The sequence below is a fragment of the Cnephaeus nilssonii genome, assembly GCF_951640355.1.
Source record: "Cnephaeus nilssonii genome assembly, chromosome: 10".
In the NCBI taxonomy this organism is placed as follows: Eukaryota; Metazoa; Chordata; class Mammalia; order Chiroptera; family Vespertilionidae; genus Cnephaeus; species Cnephaeus nilssonii.
In genome coordinates, this window is record NC_137081.1 from 73,232,536 (window position 1) to 73,254,088 (window position 21,553).

Genomic DNA, 21,553 nt, shown 5'->3' on the forward strand with positions numbered 1-21,553 from the left:
AAAGTAACCACAAAGGATGGTCTGAAATTAAAACTTGAACTAAAAGCAGTTTATAGTGGGGCAGTCATGTCCTAGGCCAGTATCTTCCCTGATAAAGGTCAATCTTTACCTTAACTAAGCCTAATGACTTTTTGCATCTAAGATAACATCCTTGTGATGTTATGGTAACAGAACTTCCCTTTTTCTGGACCCTTCAGGGCACAACCAAATGCACCAGAGCACCAGGACAGAGACCATAAATTCCTTCATTGTTATTGTTATGTTAATTGTTGACTGTTAACTATCCTGTATCCACTTAAGTAAAAGAAGTGTGTGTCTATCATTTTACTTTTTATCCAATCCCAGAGGTCCCCCACTCTCCTTTGCTTTCTCCTGCCTCCCTAATCTATCACCAATGGATTTCATGTGACCCACTTACATCTCCTCCCTTGATTGTAATGTATAAAACAAGGTGAAGACCTGCCATTCTCTGGAGCATTATCCCAATAGGCTGAGATTCTGCTTCCTGGCAATTGTCGACCATTTGGCTCAAATAAACTCACAAAAATTCTTTACAGTTTTGGATGTTTTCAAGTTAACAGAGGTGATTTAGTAAAATATACTTAGAGAAACACTTATGTTAGAATCCATTTTTGGATAATACATAAAATATTAATTTTGGATTCATAAAAGTGTTGAGATCTTGAAGTTTGAGAGGTCTGGGTGAATTGTTTTTACTGCCGATTTAGAGACCATGTGGTATTCCTGAAGTCTATTCTATTCATAAAACCCTTACAAAGCCCCAGTCCACATGGTCCAGTCCCAGAGCGGTGTCACAATTTAAAGAACTCAATTCATGCAACGGAAACAAATTTCAAAGTAACTCAAGTCCTTAACTTAAATTTTTGAGTACCGTGAAAGGGCTGCATAGTTCCTGAAGTATTTTTTAGAATCCTCCTTTGTTCCTGTCCACTGCACGTACGTACTTAGACTATCCCACCTCTCGAGCCTTGACCACTCCTGAAAAGCTCAGACCCTGGCCACCTTGTCCCCTTTGCTTCTGCATCAGTCCCCATTTACTCTTGAATCGCCACCACCGAGAGCCAAGAAGTGGGCAAAGTGACTTTCCTCAGGGAGGAAAAGAGGGGAGACAATCAGCAGGTTCAGGCAGAGTCCCTTCAGCAGGCAGAGAAAGGAAAAGCTAGGAAATACTCAGGGGTGATGTTTAGTCCATTATATACCAGAAGGGGGCATCGTCCTCCCAGCGGAAGGCACTTCAGGCACCAGTAATCGGACAATGAACATTTGGGGAACCCAGGGCCTCTGTGCTTACTGACCACTGGTGACCACTGGGGTCAATTTTCATCTGAGTAAAAAAAAAAAAACAGAAGATAAAACTTAGAGATGATTCCTCTGTTCCTCAGCTTGTCATTGCAAACCTCAGATAATACCCACCTCACTTACAGGACAGTTGTAATAATATATGTAGAGCACCTAGGGTTAAAAATAAATAGATAGCTCAATTTAGGGATGATTGAAAATGAATATTGGCAAGAGTCCTGCTTGTGCCTAAAGCAGGACTCTCACTAATATTCTATTACTGAAACAGAATGGTTTCAAATTATATTTATGCATTTTTGTTTTCTCTTTTTCATTATCAATCAAAATGTTTATAGCTCTAATTATTTAACAACATACAGATAACTGAATATATTACATATGTAATATAATAATCTCAGAATTCAGGATATTCAAATTTTCAAGTAGCATTTTATATCTTAAAAGTTAAAATAGGACATTCTATTTCCTTGTATATCATTAAATCTATATGTCTGCATGAGGTTCCTGTTAATTACAGCTTCCTAACCTGGATCTTTGCCTAGGTTAATATCAACACAATCAGCCTTTCTCTTCATTATTTCCTGATCATCAATAGTGATCTCCTGTCCTTGGTTTTTCCTTTATAACTATTTGTCCAAAGTGGGACAGTCATTCATTTTGCTACAATAAACAAGATCCCGCAGCTCTTTGACCGCGTCTCCCAAAACACTTGGCATTGACTCAGATGTTCACGGTTTTGTCCTCCCTCCCGATTTGCCCTTTTCTGCATTCCTGATTAAAGCCTAATGCACTTCTCTGGATAATTTACAAGATGCTTTAAAAAGAAAGACCCCGGGCAGAAAATACAAGTTGATTGGCATAAATTAGATGACTTTTAACTCATACTGAATATTGGCTGTCTGTTACCTTTCAAGTATATTGATCAATACTATTAGTATTTGCATGTGCTTTTTACCTAGTATTGAGCACACATTAACTGGGAAGAATTTTTAACTCCCTGTTCTTTTTTTTTATACACATGAAGACATAGGATTATCGACTGATTCTGTATAGCTCATTTAAAATTAATAACTTATTTTTGTCTATTCACATTACTCAGCAAAGCGAGAGTCAGATTTAAGCTACTCGTAGTCATCCATTGCAAGGAAGGGTACGTGGGCACGGCCCACCCATTACATTCCACTTACATTACAACTTGCTTGATCTACAAGGCAATGAGTGATCCCCGCAGTGATAACATTCAAGAACGCAGGTCCTCTGTCAGGATGTGCTAAAACATGCCGCATATATTCAGCCCCTAACCAAAGTTATCCTTAGCCTTGACAATTTTCCTGAAGCTCACACTTTATGAGGCAACGCCACATTTGGCCAGTAGATAGCACTCAAGATATTTCAATAACTGCAGAGAAGGCATCTTGGTGCAATTGTTACTCTGTCCGGGAAACACTAGTCAGGTTGATGTCAGATCAGTGGAGGGGTGAAATAGGTGTCCCCAAATGCTGAGAAGCTGGGATTTTTATTTATTTATTTATTTTACCAAACCCTAGCAGCCTTCTCATGTAAATTGGTAGTTTATCGGGGAAGAAAAATGAGCCCTCTTGTTTCCTTCCACAATTCCTGTTTGAAGGCAAGGAAAGGACTACTCATTCGACACAATTGAAATAAAACCTGGAACCAACACTCCAGAGAGACCACAGAGTGGAACATGCCAGCTGCATTTCGCACAAAAACTCAACACACTACCCCTGGTAGTACTCATCCACGCTGCTGAAGAGCACAGTCCAAAAGCCACGTGTATTTCAGGAGGCAATGTTTAACTGAGAACCTGGCTGCGAACCGAACATGAGGCAGGGTGGCTTGAAGCTGGTGGACAGTGCCTTGGAGTGGTTAAACCTACGAGTGTGTGCAGCTGCTGCTGTGTTTTGATAAATGATGGCCTCCATGGTGTATAAGGAGCAACTTACGTTCCTTTAGAGGTAGGAAAAGGTAAAGCAAGCGGTGATTTTGAACCATCCCGGGATTTCAAACCATCTTCTGCATGTCACGACCTCAGTTCATCTGATACAGCAAGTATTGGTCTGTGTTAAATAAGGTGATGGATACTACGGTGCTACCCAAGCAGATACAGAACGCTGGAGTGTGAGGAGTTAGGAGATGAGAGTCATTCAAATATCTATTAAAGAGAAATTGGAGGTAACTGAGCGAGGAGAGACCATGTCAAGGGCAAAAGGCTTCTGAAAAAGAATCAGTGAAAAAAGCGAAAGAAACAACTTCAAATTCCTCCTGCAGAAAACTGGTGTTCAGGCTCTTTAAAAAAGTCAGCTCCTCGGAGGACAGGTTTTTATTCCCTGCTCTGGAGGGTCCAGCCTTTAGCAGCTGCTGCCCCCAGCCCACCTGGATGGATTTCCGTCCTCAGGATGACTGACCCAGGATCCTGCTCAAAAATTTCTTCATTTAGCCTCAAATTGCCTGAGACGACTTCCAGCCTCTGAATTTCCTACTCATGTGAGCCATCAAATGCCTTTCTGTTGTAGCCGTTTGACTTATTTGAGTTGTGTCTGGGCACTTGCACCGAGAGGTGCCCTATTAATAAGCAGGAGAGGTGAGAGGGCCATTCCACTCTCTTTTCACCCCAGATCTCTGTCTCCCCTCTTCTAGGAATGCTAAGCATTCTTCGATTGGAAAATTTCCATCCGATTAGCTAAGATAGTGTTCTTAAATGTGCACTTTTTTTAAAAAATATATTTTATTGATTTTTCACAGAGAGGAAGAGAGAGGGATAGAGAGTTAGGAACATCGATGATAGAGAAACATCGATTAGCCGCCTCCTGCACACCCCCCACTGGGGATGTGCCCGCAACCAAGGTACATGCCCTTGACCGGAATCGAACCTGGGACCTTTCAGTCCAAAGGCCGACGCTCTATCCACTGAGCCAAACCGGTTTCGGCTGCACTTTCTTAATCATTGTGGATCAGAGGGAGTTGGCACTCCCCAGCTCTACCCCACCCCATAGTAAGCCCAGTAAAGTCAAAAGAGCCATGACTCTGGGGTTTAGTCTTCTTCTGCCACTGCCCGGCTGTATGACCTTGGGAACATCACTTGCCCTCTCTGGGCCTCAGTGTTTTCACCTATACACTGAGGGGGTAGGCGAGATGTTCCAGTTCTAACTCTCTATGGCTCTGTTCTCCTGCCTTGCCTGCATGTATGAAGCAACATCTAAAGCAGGTTAAGTGATTTCCTAGTAATGATACTCATCAAATGTCATGTGCAAGTACAAAAGGTGATTAGTCAGTCAAACCGGCGGATGCCTGGGAACACATGGAAAGTCAGTGGCAGGTTTATCCAGTCAGTCCGACGTGGGTGGCAGAGATGCAGCCTGAGCACACAGAGAGATGCCCTCTCCTGCCTTCCAATCTTGAGTGATGTTCTCTTCACCCAGTCACCCTCTCGTCACAGGACTCCCTGGGAACCCCGGGCTGCCTCTTTCCCTCCCTCTAGCCTCTCCCCTTGGCTGTTGACAGTGGCATCAACCACCAGCACACTCCCGGTAGCACCTTCTGGCATCCACGTGAAAAGATGGTGAAGAGAGAGTGCTGTGGCCACCCAAGGCTGAGAAGAAACAATCTCACTACAACGGAATCCTTTGATTTGTCTTTGAACTTGGAACCACGGATGAGTTTATGTGATAAAATGTATACCTATAAAGAAAATAGCCAGTTCTCTCCTTTCTGCTACTTGTTTATATGAAAGACCATTTTCACTTGCCTCACATTTTCACTGCAAAAACCACCTTTGCAAAATTAAAAGGCAGAGGTCTGATTTTCTAGTTGTTGGTTGCCTCTAAGTGAGAAAGTGATGATGTTTTTATTATTTTCTAATGATATTTTATTAGAGGTTCAGTGCATTGCAAATGTGGGGGCTACAATTCTGTAGGAAAAGTCGGGGGGGAAGGAGAGAGGAGGGAGGGAGGGAGGGAGAGACAGAGGGAGGGAAGAGTGAGAGAAAAAGGAGGAAAGGAAGGAAGGAAAAAAATAAGTTTCTGGGAGAGCAGTATTTCTCAACCATTGGTGTATAGTGGAATCTCCTGGGTGAAAATACCCATGCTCAAGCCCCCTTTTAGAGATGTCGAAGTCCCAGTGATTCTATATGCAATCAGGGTTGAGACTGATGTTATCCAGCATCATGTTTTATTAGATAGTGACCCAAGAATATTCAATTAGTCAACAAGTATGACAACTCAAGAGAATTTTAGAGGTTAAGAATTGCTAGAAAAAAGCCCACCAGCTTCTCATTATAGAGGTCTAAGAAGACCAAAATCCCCCCGAGAATTCCCCCTCTCCTTGGGGTAAGCACTGCCATGGCCTTGAGTCCTAAACCCCACTTCTCTGAAGCTGCACAGTAGCCCAGTGCCATGTAATTCTCCTTATCTCTCACGCTTCTAAAATTATGACCGGATCAATGCTTCAGGCTCAGTACCATCAAACCTCTTTTCCTGATAATAAGAGAGACTCTGGGGCTTTTAGCATCCATAGATCATTCCCACAACTCTTATTAGCGAAGGGTTCATTCATTCACTACATCAAAACTTTTATAACTGCTGGCCAGTAGAAAAATTCCCGAGGTAGAGTGAGCAATTGGAAAGAGCATTGCACTGAGAAACCAAAGGCCTTGAGTCAAGTTTCAGATTCGCCCACACCTCTCCCGTTGACCTGAAGCAAGTCACAGAGCCTTTATCGCTCCCGGGCCCTTAAGTACAAAGCGAGAAATTGGTTACTGTCTAATATCCACTGCAGCTCTGAAATGTTATGTTCTTATCCACATTCTGGTATGACGTGCTGAACAGTCAAGGGTGAGGAAAGTAATACAGAGAAGCACACGAAAGAAGCTAATGGTCCAGTTGAGACATAGACAGAAGTTGACAAATTTGCTCTCAGAACATTGACAATATTCCTATAAGTTGCCTTCTTTAAGTACTACAATGAAATCCTATGCTAGTAAAATTTGGTAGGCTCCCTTTCTGCTACTTGTCTATATGAAAGACCATTTTCACTCGCCTCCCACTGCAAAAACCACCTTTGCAAAATTAAAAGGCAAAGATCTGATTTTCTGATTGTTAGTTGCCTCTAAGAGAGAAAGTGATGATGCTGTCTTTTTATTATTTTTTAATTATTTTTTGAAACTTTTATTTTTTGATAGTATTACAAGATGTCCCCCATTTCCCCCTTTTGCCCCCTCCACCCACCCCAGGCCTTCACCACACTATTGTCTGGGTCCATGGGTGATGCATATATGCATATAAGTCCTAATGGTTAAAAAAAAATCTTCTAATATTTCAGGGATGATTTAAAATATTCCAACACCAATTTCAATTCACTGTTCCTATATAATAGTTTTTGCACCCACTTCTCTCTCTCCATTCCTTTCTTTCCAACTACCATGACTGTCTCCTCATGCAACCTCCTCCTCAATACCATCCTGCCGTTACCACTGCATATTTCTTTATGCCACTTGATGTATGACTTTTCTACTCCAAAAAAGTTTTAAGTCTCCTTATTTCCTGCCGATCAAGCTAGCATGTTTAGCTTGGCATTCCCAGATTTCTGCACGCTAGCCCATAACCTACCTTTCCTCTCACTTTTTTCTTATCACATTTCCTCCAGCCAGCCTGGTCCGCTTATTGTCCACCCCTCAATTGTGTCATACAAAGTCCCGCCCCTGTGTCTTTGCTTATGTTGTTCCTCCCACCTGGAGTAGCTTTCTCCATTTTCCTTCACATGTTTGCTGCATATTTCCTGCTTCGACCTATGCTTCTTTCCCCCTTCCTTTCTCTTTCCCTTCCTCCCTTCCTTCCACATTCCCACAATATCTACACCAAAATTTAGGGAATACAATAAATCATCAGTGGTCACCTTATAAATAAACACAGTATTACCAGACTTTAGTTGATGGCATCCTTGGTGCTTCTCTCTTTGATCAGGCAAGTTCTCTTGTGTCCCTTAGCTTTTAGCTTGAAATTCAACATCCTTCAGTACATTGCTTTGTGAGCACACTTAGTATTACTAGTATATACATCCAAGTTTAGGTTCCACTTTAAAATTTTATGTGTAAGTTTCCCCAAAGTTCAGAAAATGGTCTAAGAAATATGAATTAAAAGGAACACACAGTGAAGTGTTCCAGTCATTATACAGCTTATTTATTTCAATAGCGTAAGTCATGCACTTCTCATTCAGAGTTAGTGATAACAGAATTGGAACCTGTTACACCAAGAAGGACCACACCGTTTGGTTCCATAGATGAGTCAGCAGAGGCTCAGGCATAGAGGACATTGAGCCCAAGTGAAGTACTGCACTTTGCAAAGCCATTTGCCCTCCTTCCTCTCCAAAACGGGGATCCTCTCGGTCTTCCAAACCCTTCCACATCAAGTCCTCTGTTTCCCAAAGGTTGTCTGTAAATAAAATGCAGCCCTCTCCAGGGACCTAAAGTGGGACAAGAAGATCAACCTATAGTGAGCTCTTCCAATTTTTGAAATTATTTTATTTATGCTTCTAAGATATAACAACTTTCTGGAAGTGGGATCTAAACATTGGTAAAGAGAGGATTTTTGTGGAGGTGAGGGGTAGGATAGGAGGTGTAATAGACTTAGATATGCAAATAGTGATTTTGTTTGTGTTTAAGAGTCTATGGCAAGGAATAGGAGTCTGAGGCTGAGCAGAGGAGGAACAGAGTTGGTGCATCCTTTGCAATAGGGTTCTAGAGCCCCTCACTCAGGCTTGGCAAGGGCTTAGGAAGGATACTTGGCCCTGGATTACTGCTCTCCATACAGAGAATGAAGCTGTATTAGAGAGATACTCCACCTGCAGCCTCAGGAACACAACATCTGAAAGCCACATTGGGGTCCCAGAACACTCTGGAATACCCTCCTTCCCCAAAGCCACCATCTGGGCACACCCAGTGAAAGGAAGGGAGGGACCTGGCCCTATGGAAGTCAGTCCTCCTGCCCTTAGGACCCAGGGCCCGAGGCGGCTCTACTTCAGACCTGGCCCTTGCCTACTTACAAAGCTCTCTCTCATTTCCATGGTGGGGTGAGTAATAGTAAGAGGAGGAGAAGGAAGCTTCTTTTTTCCCCTGAAATTCCAACCCCAAACTTCACTTTTTGTTGTGTTTTATTTTTTAAAGGCTGGAAACCAATCGCAATTGCACTCCCTTTCCTCGACATGTTTTTCTCCTGCGAAAGCTTTGTGATTCTGGGTGTAGGAAATAGCTTTGCTTTGCTTATTCGATCGAAGCAGCTGCCTCGGGACTCGCCCCTGGAGAAGTGACTACCTCTCTGGACCTTGGGTTTCCCATCTGTTCAATGAAAGGGCTGATGGGTGATGTCTACATTCTCGCCCACCGCGAACGTGTGGGAGTCTGCGAGCCCCACTGCCTTTTCACTTTTCCACTCGAGAGTCCAGCACAGAGATAGTTAAAGGTTAAGGATCTCTTCAAAGGAGGGTTATTAACACGGGGCCGAGGCTCGCCAGCAGCAGGTTTGCAGCCTCACCACGCCCCTCTCCCAGATTCCCCAGGGGGAGTTGCAGCGGGGTCTCCTCTCTACTCTCCTCCCCCGCCCGGCACAGGCTCCTCGCAGCGCAGCGCAGCTCCGTGGGTCTCCGGGACACCCAGCTGTCTCTACAATCCTCTAACCCGAGTGAGCCAGGACGCCTCACCTGGCTCAGAGTCCCGCCGCTACCCCACCTCCAGGTCCCTCCCGGTTCCCACTATTTCCACTTCCGAGGTCCTTCCAGCCGCCACAACCACTTTGCACCGCTTGCTCCGGGCTCTTCCAGCCAGGGCTGTCTAGGAGCAGGCGCTGCGCTCTCCGGTGTCCCAGCCCAGCCCTGTCTCCCAGCGCCAGCCTTTCCAGTTCGCAGCCCGCACGCCCTTCCGCACCCAGGACCCAGCCTTCGCCCTCCCTCCTCCCCCCAAACTCCCCAAGGTGCTCTCCGGAGCCTCTTTCCCGCATCCACGCAAGGAGACCTCCCCGCTCTCACCTCCCCAGCAAAGGCGAGCGGGTAGCAGGAGGGCGCCAGCCACCCGGGCCCGGCCCTCTGCTGGGCAGGGGGCGGAGGAGGCACCGAAGCCTCGCTGGGCGCCCTGGCGCGCTCGCTCGGACCCGCACCGGCACGGCGAGACCGGATCCCTGAGCAGCCTCACGCGGGAACCCGGCACCCAAGCGCCCGGAACGCCGCCTCCGGCCCGCGGACGCCTCGGGCGCTCACCCAGACCCAGACCCCCTCCAAGGAGGGGCGCGCGCGGGGCCCGACAGGAGCGCCGCCCTCCCCCTCCCGCCCGCCCACCCGGCCCGCGCGGCGGGGCGCGGCGCTGCGCTCGGATCCGGCAGGGAAGCGCGCGCGGTGCCCCCGGCGCCTCCGTCTGGTCCCCCCGAAGTGGAGATGCGCCAGGGGCCGGCGAGGGCGCGCAGCTCCTGAGACGCCGCGCCAGCCGGCACCATGCGCCTGCGGCCGCTGCCCCTCGTCGTGGTCCCCCGGCTTGCTGCAGCTGGTGAGTGCCCGCCGCGCCCCCGCCCCGGACGCGTTTCGGCGGGAAAACCGCACCGGCGGCCGGTCGGAAGCGGAGCCTTCGGGCTGCTCGGGACCCGGGGCTGGGAGAGCGCGCAGGGGAGAGAGTTGGGGGGGTTGCCTTTAGGAGTTGGAGGTGAGAGTCGGGGTTGCAGAAGAGGGACCGCAGGCAGGTGAGGGGCGTAGCGAGGGCTGGGACTTGAAGGCGGGGGGAAAGTAGGCAGAAAAGTGGCCGGAAGAAGGCGCGAGAGGAGCAGGAGGTTTATCGAGGAGCGGCCGCGAGGGGGTGAGAGTAGAGGAATGCGGTGAGGATGGGCTGGAAGACCTGCTTCCAGCCCAGAGTGAGGGGCTTGGTGGATTTTATTTTTCACGTGGTGTTTGCCCGGCTGCCCGCAGACACTTCTTCCAAACCACTGCCTCGTGCATCCCCCTTCACACGGCCGGTTAGTGGCACCTTTCTGGGGGGAAACTCGGCTAAAAGACCGACTCGGGTCGGGGGCAGACTGGATTTCTCTTCCTTTTTCATCTGGTGCTGGTGCTGGCGGCGACGCGGATGTAACTTTCACACCCAACTCCGCGCATCTCTACGCCGTGTGTATGTCCCCCAAGACCTTTCCTGCCGGGTCTGGGCGGCTCGGGGGCCGAGGAAGGGTATCAGAAGGTGGGTCAGGGTCTCCAGCGAGGCTAAGGCGACTGTGGGCATTGCATCTCATTGCTCCTGGCCCCCCCCCCCCCCCCACCCCGTGGCACCCTGCTTCCTTCTTCTGAAATATACCCGTATACTGTGTGTATTGCTAGTTAATTACACTTAAGGGAGATCCCCAAATAAGACCTTCAGGAAGACAACTTTTAAAGTAAAATTGCAGAAGGGGACCACTTTGGCTCGGTCTGCGTCTGTGATGGATTCCTCCTGCTTTGCTGGCACTGGTCTTGACAGGGTGCTGTTAGAGGGTTTTCTCCAGATGCATGGTTTCTTTGGCGCTCATACAGAAGACAGTTCGCTCCAGGCTGTGAAAGCAAGATGAAGGAACCCAAGCACTTAGAGAATGACGGTCCCTCCCTCCCTCCCTCCTTTCCTTCTTTTCCTTCCTTCCTTCCTTCCTTCCTTCCTTCCTTCCTTCCTTCCTTCCTTCCTTCCTTCCTCCCTCCCTCCCTCCCTCCCTCCCTCCCTCCCTTCCTTCCTTCCTTCCTTCCTTCTCTTTCCTTCTTTTTTTCCTTCCTTCCTTCTCCTCTATCTCCTTCTATTATTTTCCTTTACAGGGAAAGATCAACTAACTTATGAAAGTTTCTTTATGAAATGTATGATATTGTAGAGGCAGAGATACTTTGCAAGTTTTGCGGGTGGAAGAGACTCCAAAAGGTCTTAGAAAGGGAGAGGTGCTGCAAGGAAGGGCTGGTCCACTCTTGTTACATGGGAGCTAGCTTCACCTGCTCAGCATTCACTGAGAAAGTCTTCATTGGCATCAAGAAGAAATGCTGCGACGCTCCAATGTGTCCTTGAATGAACCAGCACATACTGTCTATAGGCAACACTGCATGTTAAAATAAATGTTACATTTAAGCCAGGCATTATGCAAGCAACATATATGTCACATTAGTCTTTAGTATCCCTTGCTTTTTAAAATGTTTACTGTGGAGCCCAATAAAAGGCGATATAATAGAGCAGTATTTGTATGGTATATGTAAATAAAATTCTAAAAGCCTGGGGAAATCAGGTACTTAGGTAGGGGGTCTTCAGAATATCTTCATGAATATCTTAGCTCATTCATTTAATTTTGTATTTAGTAGCCATGAACTGTGTTGGACTCTTAAAGACGAGGAGATATGTTTCAGCATGTGTTAGGAAAAAGTTCACCTATCAGATACCATATTGCAAATATTAGATTTTTTCCCACGTCCCTAGTCAATAAGGAATAGGAACTACATCTTGAAGGTATTGCATACCCTCCTTAAGAGCTGGATTCTCATATTGCAGCACGGATTGATTGATTAGTTTTTAAGGAAGCTTATGTCAAATTCTAATCCATTTTGGATTGTGCTTGGGTTGTAATGTTTTTGCTCCGGGAGCACTTTATCATGGTAAGTGAGGTGGGGAGCTGCAACTGTGTGATAAGCGCACATTACTTACACTGCCATCCTTCTGGACAATAAAGAGCTATTTACATTGCCCACATTCTTAGAGCTGCTTCCAGCCTTACAACACCAGGGGTAAGGAAGGAAAACGGAGATGCTGGGCAGGGTAGGTCTACATTAGCACATCCTCAGTCCCACCATGCGCCCCACCCCAGCAAGTATCGAAAAGCACAAGTCATACTTTGGCCCTTCAGATGGCTTGTAGTTTTATTGTACCCTTTTCAGCTGATATTGAACTTCTTTGCTAAGTCCCAACAGCAAATGGATAAAATGTTTTCATGATTTTAAAACCAGTTTTTTCAATTTTCTAAGAACCATATGCACTTAGTAGATCTGTCCTTGTAGGGAAAGAGCAGGGGTGAGATTGGGTTATGGTTGGAATTGGATTTTACTTTTCTATCCACACTGCCAGCCTGAAGAATATACTTTTTTTAAAATGCTAAATATTTTTAATGAGTAGTGGATTCATTTGGGGATATTGAAATTTAATTTTAAGAAAATTGCCTGTTTCATCTGAAAGCAGCCTTTTTGGGAGTTGGACCCACATAAGCTACTAACCCCATAACACTGGTACAAAAACTATAATGTTTTTACTTATTTTTGTGATATTTCAAATTTTTGAGAAAACAACAAACTGAATTGATAAATATTGCAGGTAGCCTATGACATATGTGTGTATGTTACCTGTTTGCCGGTTTTTTCTGGCCTGTGTCTAGTGTTTTACTAGAGAGGTTGCTATACTTAATTAATAGGATTACTAGGCACCTGCAAAATTTAAATATCAATCCTGAATGTATTATTTTCTTAGAAATTTTTATTCAGCAACATATCTGTATGAAAAGATTAACAGTGCATTCTTTCTTTTCTGCCATATAATGAAGAGAAAATTACCATTTGAAATTAATATGATAATAAATTGAATGTTATTTCATGACATAGTCCAGAGTAGACTTCTCCAATGACAACTTCTTACAGATTTGCATAATTTAGAACTCATAATAAGTGTGGTTTTTACCTTTAAGTAAAATGCAGATTATGAAAAGATTAAATTTAAATGGATGATTAGGTTGACTTTAAGATAAAATCTAACTACAATTTTTAAAATAAGTTTGTTATACATTTCTACTTATTTTTCTGTTATATAATGATGAGTTTATAAAGTAAAATAGAAATTAAAAGTAATGCAAGTTAGATAATTTTGAGAAGCCTATAAAATCAGAATACTTATCAAGCAGGTGTTAGAATTCTAAGTTGACTCTCATTACATAGTATCATCCCACATAAACTTAAGGATATTTTTGCTCATCTTAACAAATTAATAATTTTTATATTTGTTTAGTGTGATATTTATAACATTTATTTATTGCCAGTTCTGTACAAGACGTGATAGACAACTCATGACTGTTTTTCATTCAAAAATCACAATTTCCCTTATACAATTTTGATCAATAAACATCAAATCAGTATTTCCTAGTGTAGGATCAATAGTCATCTGTTGACTAGATGTCTGTTCAAAGGAGAGAAAACATCATTTCATGGTTACAATTTAGAGTTGGCTGGGCTTTAAAATTAACTCCTCTTTTAAAGTATCATTATCTTAGGCATTTTTAAAAATGAGAATTAGGATTAGACATTTAAGTCTTCTACTCCAGCCATTCACCACCTGGGATAAATTATGTTCCTTTGGACTATTCTGAGATTGTTACCTGGTTCAGTTTTAAATGCCTTTCACACGGGAAACTGACTCTTCATGGGAACTTATTTTATAGCTTAGTTCTGGATATTTTTCTTAATTATTTTTTATTGTTTCTGATTAGTGGTCAAAACACTAAAGAAGGCAGAAGGCTGTTTTGAAAAAAACCTTTTAGAGGTTTTTACATTGTCAACTTAAAATGTGTAGCCCTTGCAAATCGAATGAATTAAGAAATGTTGATATTATAATGTTACCCACCTTTTACCTATTGAAGAGCTAATCAATACATTTTTCATGATTTAGTCATTTAGTAGCAGCAATCAAAGATGAGTGTAAAGGTATCACAGGTTTGTGGTTTTGTAAAAGCCCTAGGACTGTCTTACTGTTTACATATTCTGCAGACTTCTTTACCTGAAGCTTTGCTGGGTAAGATTTGAAAAAATAATTACAGCCGCACAGTCAAATGCCTACAGTTAGGGCTGTGTCAGCGTTTCTGTAAAGAATCTCATTTCTATCTTAGCCATAAGCATTATTGCCAGTTAGGAGCTGGCATTTAATATCTTGATTTGAGAGTCAATTACTTTAAAGCTGCTTTAAAAAATTGGTCCAAATGATTTTGAGCACTCATCCATGTGAGGTTACTCTCCAGGTGTTATTATAGTACACAGGATGGTGATTTAATAAAGTAATTTCTATGTTATTCTTGCACAGTGGTTATAATGTAAATTGTAATATGTTTAAATTATTTTAAATTATTTTTCCCACTTAACCTTTTTATTGCACCACTGTAAGATTTTGTAACACTATTTCATCATGAATATTTTTAATTGTGCCAAATTCAGATGCCCTAGTCAGTGTTTTTTTGAGGCTTTATTATTAAGAACCTATTTGAACTTTTTATTTCTTGTGATATGAACACTGGTGTTGATGACAACTCCATTCTTAGTTCATTATCCTGCTCAATAAAAAGGATCTAAAGCAATTTACAGTATAGATTTTATATTATAGGAAGTATTCTAAAATATTATTGATTGAAAACTTCCATTTTATGTTGTTTTTAATGTATGAAAATCTAGATTAAAAACCTTCAAATAACTGTTTTCTTATGCTGTAAGATTAGTATATAGTAAAGAATTCTATTTCCTTAACTACTATTAAAAACAAAAGTTTTGTTATTCAAATCCAAAAGCTGTAGGATGTATTTTCCTTTTCCTAGACAGATTATTCAATAAATTAAAATAGTTGTCTTTAAAATTGCCATTCTTGTAAATTGTGCCTTTCTTAGATTTATGTACCTATGGAAAGAGAAGTGGGGAGTTTTATGAACTTAAACCACAACGATAATAATGCTGTCTTAGATTTCATATGCTTACATTTTTCAAGTTCTTTCACACAGTTTATCACATACTGTTCTCCGATAAAACTACAAGATAGAGAAGGCCATTTTAAATGTTTCCAGGTGTGTGCTGGAAAGAACAATGCATGTAGTGTCAAAAGACCTGGGTTCTTCTCTAGTCCATGTGGGTCAGTAGGTTGGAGCATCCCCATACACCGAAAGGTGGCGGGTTCGATTCCCAGTCAGGGCACATGCCTGGGTTGCATGTTCAATCCCCAGAGGCAACCAATCAATATTTCACTTTCACATTGAGGTATCTCTCTCTCTTCCTCCTTCCCTCCCTCCTTCCCGCCCTCCCTTCTTCTTTCTTCTCTCTCTCTAAAACCAATAAAAGCATGTCCTTGGGTGAAGATTAAAGAAAGACCTGGGTTCTACTTCTAAATAAATTGCAAATTGAACCAATGGTTACTGACTGTTTTGACCCAGACCTCACACTGAGTCTTTATGAAGACTGAGCAGTAAACAGAATATAGCAGGTTCCAGGTTGTAGACATGTAGGTGTGCACACGTCTTGGGCAGGTCATATAACAGCCTTGGACCCTCATCTGTAAAATGAAGTCCTTAGTGATAAAGTAGATGAAAATTTATTTCTAACTTATTCCTTTTTAAACAGTGTTTCTGAATTTTTATTTTTTATGAACTACATCTTAAGTTATTGTATAATTTAATGTCTTTTATACAAACGTAATTGCTTTAAATATAAATTTTACATGGAGTTTATACTGTTAACCACATCGGAAATGACATTATATGTTTAGAGGTAGATTTAAAACTGCAAAACTACTTAATGTTATCCATGATTATATAAAAGGAAAATTTAGTGAAGCAAGGCCAAAGGAATTGACACTTACTAGTATTTAACACATAATCAACAAAATCAATAACATTTTATTAAAATGGTGCATTCAGGACTTTCCTTCCTCTATACAATTTTTAAATTGTAAACTACTAACAATCAGTCATTGTTTTAATTGAAATAAAAAGTAGATTGACTTTTAGTTAAATTGTAACTATTAAAATAAGGAACGTTACTGTTTAATACTATACTTCAACCAGAAAACTAGTATGTGACCTTTGTATGCCTCGGTGGAATTTATCCTATTTAAATCAGGAATACTTATAAACTAACTCCAAAGCTTTCAGGAGTTCAGAGGCAGGTGGTACAACATTTTTGAAAGAAAACCAACAAAGAACAGGCATGTGAGACCTATCAAAGGTAGAGAAAATCGTTAATGTTCTTAACATGAGGAAACAAGCCAACTGAAACAGCCTGACTCCTGGGTGCAGTCCAGCTATGCTTTAAGCAGAGTAAATGTCTTTAAAAGTCAACCTTGACTGTGTGATATTGCTGTTTTTGGCCAAATAAAGTGGTTCTAAGGTCATTAAAAACACTCATATAAATCTCTTCATGCAAGAATATATAAAATTGTGACTTTCAAGCATTGTCATAAATACTGACCATTTAAAAAATATATATTTTATTGATTCTTTACAGAGAGGAAGGGAGAGGGATAGAGAGTTAGAAACATCGATGAGAGAGAAATATCAATCAGCTGCCTCCTGCACACCCCCTACTGGGGATGTGCCCACAACCAATGTACATGCCTTTGACCGGAATCAAACCTGGGACCCGGCAGTCTGCAGGCTGACACTCTATCCACTGAGCCAAACCACTGGCTAGGGCAATACTGACCATTTTTAAATCTCATCTGTTTTACCCTTAAGATGCATAGATGTATATTTAGTCAATCAAAACAGTAGGTAACTAAAGAAATAGTCTAGATTATTTGAGGAGAGAGACTGCATGTGTAATTTACATGGTTTTTAAAAGCCCATGTGATTTCCACTCCAGAATTATATCTCTCATCTTTCTGTGTGTGGCTTAGTTAGTGAAAACAGTTGCGTATGAAAATCTGCACAGTATTTTGAGGGGTTTATGGGTACAAGCAAAAAAGGACTCCCAACAACCACATAGCATTCTGTAGTAATGATCATTTTTCTTAATGAAGTTTTGCATTTGGATAATCCAAAAGGAAGACATTTGGGATCAGTGTAAGGAATATGGTCACAGAAATGAAAAGGGAGGTGAACTTTTCAAAGGTGTGCACTCCATAGTCGTGAATTTACCTGGTGCTCCCCTGTTGATGACTTCCAAATTTGTACCCCAGTTCCTACCCTGCTGTTCTGGCTCCAAGGCCACATCGCCATAGCTTACTGTTCATTATTACCTGGATGTTTTGCTCCCAAAGCCGCACCCATCCTCCTGAACAAGTGCTTCCACCATTCGCGGATTCAGATCTTGAAGTTACCACCTCCTCCTTTTTAATCTGGTGTCTCTTTGTCCCGACAAGTGACTTGGTATAAAACGTTATATTCACAAGATTCTTTCAAGTGTGCGATCATAGGGTTCATCTTCACATCAGCTCTGAAAGGTAAACAGAGCAGTTAACTGCATCGATTTTGCAGATGAAGAAACAAAGCACTGAAGGTTTCAGAAATGGACTGTAGACCACACAAATGGGGACACTTGAGTTGCCCATCCAGCCCAGCCCTTAGGTCAAGACAGCATCCATTTGTAGCAGAAGGTGGTGAGATCCATCATTGACGCCCAGAATGGTGGGCTATGCTGAGGTGGAAACCTCAGCTCATTCATTTTAGGAATGTTTTAAACAAGTTTGTCCTAAAATCAAACAAGTCAAACAGAACAAATGGATTCTGGGATTGTGCTCCTCAATTAAGAGTTCTATTTAGAATTTAGTCTCACCGAGTTTGAAGCCCAGTGCTCCAGCTTCTTTGTAGTTTGAAGGGTAAGTTGATGGCAAGTAATGTGGTTCCACTTAGGGTCAGCAGAGGATTTGAGAGTTCCCCTGATTTCTCAAGATCTCACCCTCTACCACTTCAGATTAAAATCATGGCCCTGGCTGGACATGGACAAAAAGAGAGAGAAAGGCCCTAATTTCTAATAAGGGCCATATAATTATTATTTTCTAATGGGCAGATGGGGACTATCTGGTGGGGGAAGGCCATCTATTACTGCAGGTACTTACACATGTGCAGAACTTGTGTGAGCATTCATGTCCAGTTTTGCTTTACCACCAGCATACTTGTTCTTGCTCTCACACTCTCTCACTTTCTTACGTTTTATGAAAATATATATCTTCTTATAAAGGTAGTATATGATAGTGGATGCTACTGGCTCTCTACTCAAATCCTTTATGGATCTCTTTTTAGCATTTCTGTGCCCCCTTTTGGGTTTTCATTTTACCACTAGAGGCCCAACACATGAAGATTCATGCAAGAATAGGCCTTCCTTCCCCTGGCTGCCAGCACCGCCTTCGCTCAGGCCCCAAGCCACCTTTCTGCCTTAGCTCCGGCCAGACCCGCCTTCCGCCTCTCACCTTGTCACATCAATTTGCATATTCCCTCATTATTGGCCATGGGCGCCACCATCTTTGTTGTGGAGTTACGGTCAATTTGCATATTCCGTCTTTATTAGATAGGACTAGGTGCCTGCAACTTTCCTTCAGGTGTTGGATGCACCTCTCCAGAAAACACTGGGAGCCAGACTGCTGCTTCCTTCCCACCAGGGTGGTTCCTGACAAATGACTGATGGGGGCCAGGATGAGAAAAGCCCTACTCCTTTGCTCCCAGATTTAACTAATCCTCTGGAGTGTCCCCATGGGAGGAGGCTGACTCTACCCTCAAGGGACTTGGCCTGGCATCACAGACTTCCATGGTGACCTCCCATTCTCTGCCTACTGCCCCACCCTGTAGCAGACTTCTCTGGAGCAGTTCATTTTATTTATTTATTTTTATTTATTTTTATTTTTTGTTAATACTAAATACTATTTTTCTCTTAAAGCAAGATAATTCTGGCATTTCCAGTGTCAGGAAGCACAAATACTATTAATCATTCTTTGCACTTAGAAGTTCCTCTTTATCTTGTCCTGAAGGATGAACAAAAGGTTGAGGTGTACGGTTCAGAAGGTAAACTGCAGCATGAAGACCACCTATGTTCACCCAAACAGTGTGTACTTTGCACCATACATGTTCCATTCCAGAGAATGCCTTGGTAAAGCATTTCTTGTCCTGAGTAAGTAGTGCAGCTCTGCCTGTCCCTGGTTTACAGATACGGCTCATCTCCCATAGGCAAGCTGGGTAAAGGTTCCAGTTTCTTTTCTTAGAGCCCATCCTTTTTCTAAAAGGCATGTCCGTTACAATCATGTCCACAGAGCCAGTTCTCAATGGCAGATTGCAGATGTCCCACTGAATAGCATCTATGGGCAAGCCCCAGGACAATTTGCCTTCTTTAATTTGGCTCTTGGTCAGTAAAGATGAAATGTTATTTGCTGCTCTATTCACAGCCAATGGATTATTATCACCAGCAATATGGAAGCAGTTAGACCATTCAGTAGCCCCCTCTATTGGTATTGCCCCTGTTCCACACATCGGATCAACGATTATATCAGAAGGTTGAGGAGAACAGAGCCTGAGCATCCCATAAGCAAGAGTAGATCTTAGAGTTGTAGGTCCAAAATGTGTGATATTTCTTCGGTGGAGGCTCTCTTCTGTCAATGCGATTCCCACAATGACTTCATTATCATGGATATTCAAAAGCACCTCCACATCAAAGTTGGTCATGTCAGCCTTCCACTTAAAATAATCTTGAACAGCACCCCCAAAATCTCTTGCAGCCTCATTTGAGGAAAAGCAATGTTTCTCTCCTGCCCTGTTGCATGTGACTCTAAACTTGAGCACTTTGGGATCAGTGTCTTCTTTTAAGCTCTCATCAGTCTCATTTTTGCAAGATGCCAAAACATCACCTACTAATGTTGATATCTCTTCTTTGATGGCTGGCTTTTCATAGTAGTCTAAAATATGTGAATCTAAGGAATTATTAGACAACTCTTTTTTGACATCTCTCTCCTCTCTTTTGTCTCGTCCATTATCAATCTTCTCTTTTCTTAAATTCTGATTTAACTTTTTGCGCTTTTTTTTCTTTTCTTGAAACTGGTGTTAATTTTCCATACTTTTAAAGGGTCTGACCATGGAAGCTTCCCAGCCAATTCTTCAAAATCCTTTAGGACTTTTTCCTTTGTTTCTTTGAACTGGAAATCATATATATGTATATATATATATATATATATATATATATATATATATATATATATATATAATTGATTTTTTACAGAGAGGAAGAGAGAGGGATAGAGAGTTAGAAACATCGATGAGAGAGAAACATCGATCAGCTGCCTCCTGCACACCCCCTACTGGGGATGTGCCCGCAACCAAGGTACATGCCCTTGACCGGAATCGAACCTGGGACCCTTGAGTCCGCAGGCCGACACTCTATCCACTGAGCCAAACCGGTTTCGGCTGAACTGGAAATCTTTAAGCTCCTGAACAACCACAAATAAATTATCAACTGATCTCAGACGATGAACCTGAGCCAAACTTTCCACTGAAATGTCAAAATATATCTTGCCCCGATCTTTGCTGCTTTTGCATGATGACCTCAATTTCTCTCTCACTTCATCTGCAGCTGCTTGCTCAAAACCAGTAGGTACAGTGGCTCCAATAGTGACTCGAAGATGCTCGGACTCACTTCTGGGGACACTTTCTGTCATGTGTATACCCCTCTGCTTCTCATGAAGGTTCACATGCAAAAGTTGGTTAGTGGCTTCTTGAACATCAGACATGTTGGCAGTGCTTCCAAGATTCGGCCCGCAGCGCAGACCCTTCCGGCTCCCGCACGCCGCCGACTCAACGTGCTCAGGTCACGCAGCCTGGAGCAGTTCATTTTAAATCATTTGCACTCAAACACCAGTCAGGGCTGTTGTCTGCTTCTGGTGAACCCAACCAAAAATTTTTGTTTATTATTTTTAAATATTCAGAAATGTTTATAATAGTCATTCTCACCCCTGCCTGCTCACACAGTAAGAGGTATTCACTGTTAATAGTTTAATCATGTGTACCCTTCCAGAAATTATGGCTATGTATGCTTTTATCATCATTCTTATATCAGTACAACATAATGTTCTATAACATAGTTTAATGTAATAATATATTGTGGCCATTTTAATACAATGTAGAATAATTTATATCTTTGGAAAGCCTTAGTATTTCAGGGCATTGATGAGCCATAATCATTTAATCAGTCCCTTATTAATTTTTTAATTGTTTTGAAGTATTTAAAAAATTTTTAATCTATAAAATAAATTCATAGGATTTAAAATACTAATTCAGTGCTGGGAATATACAATATTAATTTGGATAAATATAAATTTTCCCTTAAATGACTACTGAAATGCAGTACCACTTACAGTGTATATCCATACCTATATCTTTATCCAGATAGTATATTTTAAAAATTTTGCCAATCCATTAGAGGAAAACACCTCATTATTTAAAACATTCCTATAAAGCCCAGCCAAAGTGGCTCAGTTGGT

At 42.4% G+C, this 21,553-nt stretch overlaps 2 protein-coding genes across 2 annotated transcripts in view; one reads left to right on the forward strand and one right to left on the reverse strand.

The window, feature by feature from the left end:
• Positions 1–9,813: 9,813 nt before the first annotated feature.
• Positions 9,814–21,553, forward strand: part of NXPH2 (neurexophilin 2) — a gene marked incomplete at both ends in the record, with an annotated part of 106,113 nt that continues 94,373 nt past the window's right edge. Inside the window, 2 exon segments of the mRNA XM_079781701.1 lie at positions 9,814–9,846; positions 9,848–9,865. Of these exon segments, the coding sequence (XP_079637827.1) occupies positions 9,814–9,846; positions 9,848–9,865 (51 nt within the window).
• LOC307106512 (tRNA (guanine(6)-N(2))-methyltransferase THUMP3-like) lies at positions 18,938–20,803 on the reverse strand (the record flags this gene model as incomplete). Its single annotated transcript, XM_079783085.1, has 2 exons — positions 18,938–20,114; positions 20,636–20,803. The coding sequence occupies 2 exons, from the start codon at positions 20,801–20,803 to the stop codon at positions 19,011–19,013; spliced, it is 1,272 nt and encodes a 423-aa protein (XP_079639211.1). The 3' UTR covers positions 18,938–19,010.